Consider the following 6,652-nt stretch of genomic DNA (forward strand, 5'->3'; position numbering starts at 1 on the left):
GTAAATGTTGAAAACTAAAAATAAATAAATTTATTAATAAAAAATAAAATAAAAAAATTTTTTAAATGGGAAAATGTAAAACACTTCTACTACCTCAGAGTTGTTGTGAGGAGAGTGCTTTAAAAATGACTAAATGCCATAGAAATGAGTTATTATTTGGGAAGATGATGGATTGAGAGACTTTTGAAAAGTAGTAGTGGGTATATATAATACAGCAGCACTAGGCACCAGGGTACAAGGAAGGTGCCAAACCTAGCACTGGTCAAAATGTTTTAACTGTGTAGTAATGGCATGGAGAAAGAGGCAGGATACTGGTGCCCCTGGCCACAGATCTTTTGTCATGATCTATGAATTATGGTCAGCCACATTAAAATAGTAAGGGTTCCATCTGGTTGGCCAGTGATCTTTCACATTTTCCTAGGTCACATGGAAGTACCTCAAGAGACAGAGTATGTTATGGTTTTGTTCGTGTTTTTTAAAGTATCCTAGGAGTTCATATGTAGATTCTAGTCCTGACTTTGCTACTAACTAGCTATATGACCCTGGGAAAATAACTTTACCTCTTTCTTCTTTTTTCACAATTCATAGATTTAGAGCTGGAAGAGACATCAAAGGTCATCTTGTTCAAGATACTCATTTTACAGACGAGGAGACCAAGGCACAGAGATTTTAAAATGGAAGGCGACAATGGGCAGAGCTGGACCTTGAATCCAGGTCCTTCTTAATTTCAAAATCAAGGGTTTGAACTAGAATGATGATCTTTAAGTTCACTTCCAGCTCTGATTATTGGATTATGTGAATCTATAATATAATTTACAATGATCTTTCTGTGAACTCCTTCATGTAGAACAAGCTACATGTTTTACATAATCTCCCGGTTTCACATGTGTAAGTCATATATATCCAGCAAAGTGGTAGGCTTTCTGAGTACAGGGACTATATTTTCTATTTTTGGTATCCTTTCCAGTGCTTGGTATATTTATTCAAAAAACTTTTGAATTGACTTTTGAAGTGATCATTACAGTCACAACAGAGGGGAACTTCTCTAAAAATTCATGTATGACTCTGGGCATTCAGATACCTATCAGGGAAATGAACTAGTCAAAGAATTCCTTCTTAACTTCAAGGGATATATGGACCCCTTATATATGGTTATAAAGGGTGTATACAACTGAAAATAGATGATTTGGCTGCATATAGAACAGCTCTCTTTGAGGAGGTTGATTTCTACAGTTAGTGCAGCTGAATGCAGGGCCATGCTAAAGAAATCAAGGTCATGCATGATTGCTGTTGCCAGTTAGCTCCATCTTTCCACGGCTCCTCTTCTATTTGTAACACTTAGCATTTAAAAGAGGACTTTGTGAAGGTGTAGATGGCTGGTAAACTCAGTGCAAAGCCAGTTCCCTACAGTAAAGGCAGCCCAAATTATGTGTATATGTGTGTATGCATGTATATACATACATGCACATATGTTCATATGTATATGTGTGTGCCTTGTTCATGGTAAGTAAGAAATGTCATCAGAATATAGAAGGATAATGCATCATTATTATTTCTAAGGGAACACTCAAGCAATTTGTGTCCCATAAGAATGCTCTTTAAAAAGGAAAAAAGAAAAAAAAATGTTTATCTTCACATTCCTCCTGTCCCCTGTTCCCAGCCCAAGAGTTTTTTCATTGCCCCTTTCACATCCTTGTTCCTTCGGGTATAGATAAGCGGGTTGATGCTAGGGGTTACAATAGTGTAGAAGAGGGTGAGGAACTTCCCCTGGTCCTGAGAGTAACTATTGGCTGGTTGAAGATACATATAAATGATGGTCCCATAGAAAAGGGAAACCACTATAAGGTGGGAAGAGCAGGTGCTGAAGGCCTTCCTACGCCCTGCTGCTGACTTGATCCTTAGTACAGCCACAGTAATCATGCCATAGGAAGTGAGAATCAAGGATAAGGGCACCAGAAGGAGGACCACACCAAGTACAAAGGCAAAGGCTTCAACCAGTGTGGTATCTTCACAGGCCATGGCAATGAGGGCTGGCATCTCACATAGGAAATGGTCCACCTGATGGTGTCCACAACGTGCCAGTTGCATGGTCTGGGGGCACATAACAAAAGAGTTCAGGAAACCACAGAACCAGGACACAGCCATCAGTTGTAGGCAGAGTCTCGGGTTCATGACAACAGTGTAGTGCAGGGGTCTGCAGACAGCAACATAGCGGTCATAGGACATGACACAAAGGAGTACACACTCAGTAGAACCCAGTATCATGTAAATGTAGAGCTGGGCCACACAACCATTGTAGCTGATCGTCTTCTTGGGACCCCATAGATTCCACAGCAGCTGGGGAACAATGCTGGTAGTAAAGCAAAGGTCCAGAAAGGAGAGATTGCCTAGGAAGAAGTACATAGGGGTGTGTAGTTGGGAATCTGCAATTGACAACACAATAATTGTTATGTTGCCCAAAAGAGTCAGGATGTAGAAGATAAATACAAAAGCAAAGAGAATCAGCTCTAGCCAGGGCCGGTCAGAAAAACCCACTAGGATAAATTCCCCTAGTGAGCTGTCATTGTACCTTCCCATCACCTTCACCACCTACCAAAGGAGAAGAAAAAAATTATAATGAAAGAAAATCAGTAAAAGTCAGAATACAAGTCCCCTTTTCTTCAGAACATTGAAAACACATATTTTACCATTCAAATATTAGGGATTTATTGAGCAGCTTCCCAAGGCAATAAAAGGTTTGGGTTTTTTTTGTCATTAATTGACTCATATCATTCAGAAAAGTGTTATACTAGAGCAGTAGTTCTCAAAGTGTGATTCAGGTATACCTAGAGATCCCTAAGACCCTTTCAGGAGGTCCTCAAGGTCAAAACTATTCTCATAATAAAACTAAGATGTTTTATTTTCTGACATGATAAATATTAATAGATAAATTAATGTAGGTTGTAACCCACATAAACAAAAGCTCTTTGGGGAGTCTTCAATAATTTTTAAAAGTGTAAAGTGGTCTTGAGACCAAAAGGTTTGAGAATCACTGGATTAGACAGTCCCTGAGATTTCTTTTAAATCTGAGATTCTCTTATTCTAATAGATTCCATTCTGCCCTTTGAGGCTTGAATATATCTGCCAAGCATAGAGGAGAAAAAAGGATCACTAGCCTGCCCTACCAGGTATCCAAGGCAGAATTATGCCTTGCCTATTTAATGTCCATTCTTCTGTCTACCTGTGTGGAAGGAACCTTAGAAAGTATCTCTCTCATTTTGCAGATAATAAAATCAAGACACACAAGTTCTTTGACTTGCCTAAGGTCACATAACTAGCTGGAGCCAGAACTGAGCTCTCCTGACTTTCAAAATAAGGCTTTTATCACTATGCCACATTGTCTTAGGTCATGAATTGTAAAAGACTACATGTTCAACTACCTTCAGTGTGAGCATCAAGGCAGTTAGCTGCTGAAAGAAAACTGATAATCAACTTGGTTTGGAGGAGAGAGGAAAAGGAGATAGCTATGTTATTAACAATGGCATAGTTGACATTGGATAAAGGGGTTTTCAAAATTTCAGTACTCATCAGAGTTGGTCACATCTGGGAAGTAATAAATGGGTAAGAAAAAATCTGATCAAGAACAAAGATAAACGGAGCAGCTAGAAGACACAATAGATAGAGCACCGGCCCTGCAGTCAGGAGGACCTGAGTTCAAATCCGGCCTCAAACAGATGGTACTCACTAGCTCTGTGACCCTGGGAAAGTCACTTAACCCCAATTGCCTCACAAAAAAAAAAAAAGAATGAAGATAAATAGAAATGGCGTGAACAGAAGAACATAAACAGGGAAAAACTAGATACAGCATCTCAGCATGGCTGCTGCCAATGATAACTTATGACAGAGACATCATAGCTAGAGAACAGGGACAGAGTGGAGAAAAGATAGAACTTCTCCATACACCTTCACTCACTGCTGAAAGGGAAGGTTCTAAATGAAAGGTCATTTACCTCCTAATGTATGTCACTTAAAGCAGTAGGACACCATGTGATAAGATGACTCTATTGCTACCCACTAAGAGCTGGGTAAGAGGATGAGAAGCAGTACCTAGCCATATATTTTTAAAGTGGTAAAATTCTTTCGTAATGGCTTTATGAGGGGCAGAGGTCAAAGCCATTGTCAAGCAGAATAAGTAATATCTCTTCTACATGATAACCCTACAAATGTTCGAAAAAACATACTTATTTTGAAACCCCTTCCCCATTCAAGCCTTCTTTCCTCTGAGCTATACTTTCTCCATTTATTTAATTGTTGTTCATGTAGTACAGTTTTTAATACTGACTCCTCCCACTGTTGCTTTCATCTGGATATGACCAGCCTACTGAAAATACTACATATCCCCACCTCACATACATACACTTTGACTCTCTAGCTAAGAGAGTCTAACTACTCCAAAAAAAGTGAAAATATGATCAGTCATACTACGATTATCTTCTCAAATTTATCTTAGACTCCTTGTGTAGTCTACTTGCAGTCACTATGACTGACCCTCTTCCCAAATTCTTGTGTCTCCTCTTCTTTTTCTTCCCACTGCAAATACCTCACATTAAGTGTTATTGAATCCTGTTTCCTACTTTCCTAAAAGATGTGCTAAGTTCCTGGTTACTCTTGCATGAAACAAATGTTCCTTGGCATTCTCGTACATGACACAACATAATGGACTTTGTTAGAAGAAAGGAGTAATTGGATTCATTAATTGAGCTTACCTTTTCAGCCTACAGATAAGTCTCAGATTTGCATGATAATACATGACAACCCTTTGTGTAACATACAATGCTTTTCCCCCTCAGACAGGAGTCCACCTGTACTCATTCACAATGCTGCTTTCTGAGTAATGGACTCCAGAAATCTTAATACAATTTGTGAGATTGTGACAAAGAAAGAAAAGTAAGTTTGTTAAAGAAAAGGAAAATCAGACATAATCTGACACATATGTGAGATTAGGGGAGCACACCTAACATTTGTTTCAAATCTTTTCAAAGGGATTTCATCTCTATTATTTCACGCCATCCTCACAATAGCTTTATGGGGTAGATAAGCTGGCATTTCAGCACTATTTTACAAATGAGGAAATTAAGGTACAGAAATATTTTTAAATAACAGAGATCTAGCAGCTATAATACTAATAATTATTAGTAGACACAGGTTAAGTACTTGGTGCTCTAGAACCTTGGTTCCAAAATCTTTTCACTGTACTGTTCTCTTTCCACTTTTCCTCTCTTGTAGTTTTAGAGGTGCCCATTTGCTGCTACTGTCCTCTCATTTCCACCAGAGCCTTCACTGATTAGCTTTTAGTACTAGAAACAATCTTTGGCCAGCTGGCTCAAATATACAGATTCCTATACAGACCAGTTTACTTTGTTCAGTGAGAAACTGCACCTCATCATTGACCACCCATCACATAAATGCATGCCATTTTTTTCAATTTCCAAATCACCCCATTACTGAAAAAAATGAGGCAGTAAAGGATAGGGAAAAGAGCACTGGGCAATGCCATTTGCTAGCCATGTGATTTTAGGCAAGTCATTTAATATCTCTGTCTCACCTTCTACATCTGCAAAATCAGAGTAATTATAATACATTCACTACCTACTTCACACAGTTGTGAGCAAAGTACTTTGAAATGTGCTATGTAAAAATAGTTATAATAATAATAAAGCAAAGTGCATACCATTGATGTTTACATAGTTTCATAGAGATAATAACAATAGCTAACATTGATAGAGCACTTAATATGTGCCAGACGTGGCTTAAGTGCTTTGCAATTATTGTCTCATATGTTCCTCACAACAACCCTGGGGGATAGGTGCTATTATTTTCTCCTTTTTACAAATGAGGAAACTGAGGCACACAGAGTTTAAGTGACTTGCCAAGGGTCACAGCTATTACGTATTCAAAGCCAGATTTGAGCTCGGGTCTTGTTGACTCCGGGCCTGGTGCTGTATCCATTGCATACCCAGCTATTTTCTGCTAAAATTAAGGTATTCTAAGCGAAGAACAGGATTGGCACTGGTGGGAAGATTATGCTATCAACAACTTGGCTGTATCGTGTTATATCTTTCAAAAGAAGCATTAGCTAACAACTTAACCAAATTGGATATACCTGCCTTCACTCCTCCCTTCTGAAGGAACTGGTGTTGTTTCTCTAGTATAAGGAGAAACTCAAACATAGGAGGAATAGTAAAAAAAAAAACTCTCTCTCATGGCCCAAACAGAGGTTGAAGTGGGCATTATGGAAACATTCGCAGAAATTTCTATTGAATCCATAACTGAAGGGCTAGAAGCAGAGAAATGGGACGTACAATACCCCATCTACAGCCCTAATTGTGGAGAGACTTTCATCATTGGTTTTCTCATTAAGCAGGTAACTCAGTGTTTGCTCCATATCTACTGACTTCAACCCCAAAGAAGTCAGAAATCTTGTGGATATTCTGTTCCTTCTCCCTTTTGGTAGCTGAGTCTTCTGCAGGAGTCCAAATCCATGTAGAAGAAACCTGGGTTACTGTGGACAGAAGCAATCAGTGCTTTGGTACTGAAGATACAAGGTGATGACAGACAGGACTCTGCACCAGAGTAGTCCCCAATTAGTTCTAAGGAATTGGAGATTAGGAAA

At 38.9% G+C, this 6,652-nt stretch overlaps 1 protein-coding gene across 1 annotated transcript; it reads right to left on the minus strand.

Moving 5' to 3' along the window:
- Window positions 1-1,632: 1,632 nt before the first annotated feature.
- LOC114029153 (putative olfactory receptor 2W6) lies at window positions 1,633-2,586 on the minus strand. Its single transcript, XM_027843512.1, has one exon. It carries the CDS (start codon window positions 2,575-2,577, stop codon window positions 1,633-1,635), a length of 945 nt encoding a protein of 314 aa, XP_027699313.1. The 5' UTR covers window positions 2,578-2,586.
- Window positions 2,587-6,652: the final 4,066 nt, after the last annotated feature.

The sequence above is a fragment of the Vombatus ursinus genome, unplaced genomic scaffold (genome assembly GCF_900497805.2).
Source record: "Vombatus ursinus unplaced genomic scaffold, bare-nosed wombat genome assembly UNPS02014910.1, whole genome shotgun sequence".
In the NCBI taxonomy this organism is placed as follows: Eukaryota; Metazoa; Chordata; class Mammalia; order Diprotodontia; family Vombatidae; genus Vombatus; species Vombatus ursinus.

What these genes read in the sequence shown, in the direction of transcription:
- LOC114029153 (XM_027843512.1), bottom strand. Translation starts at nt 2,577, where the DNA reads ATGGGAAGGTACAATGACAGCTCACTAGGGGAATTTATCCTAGTGGGT.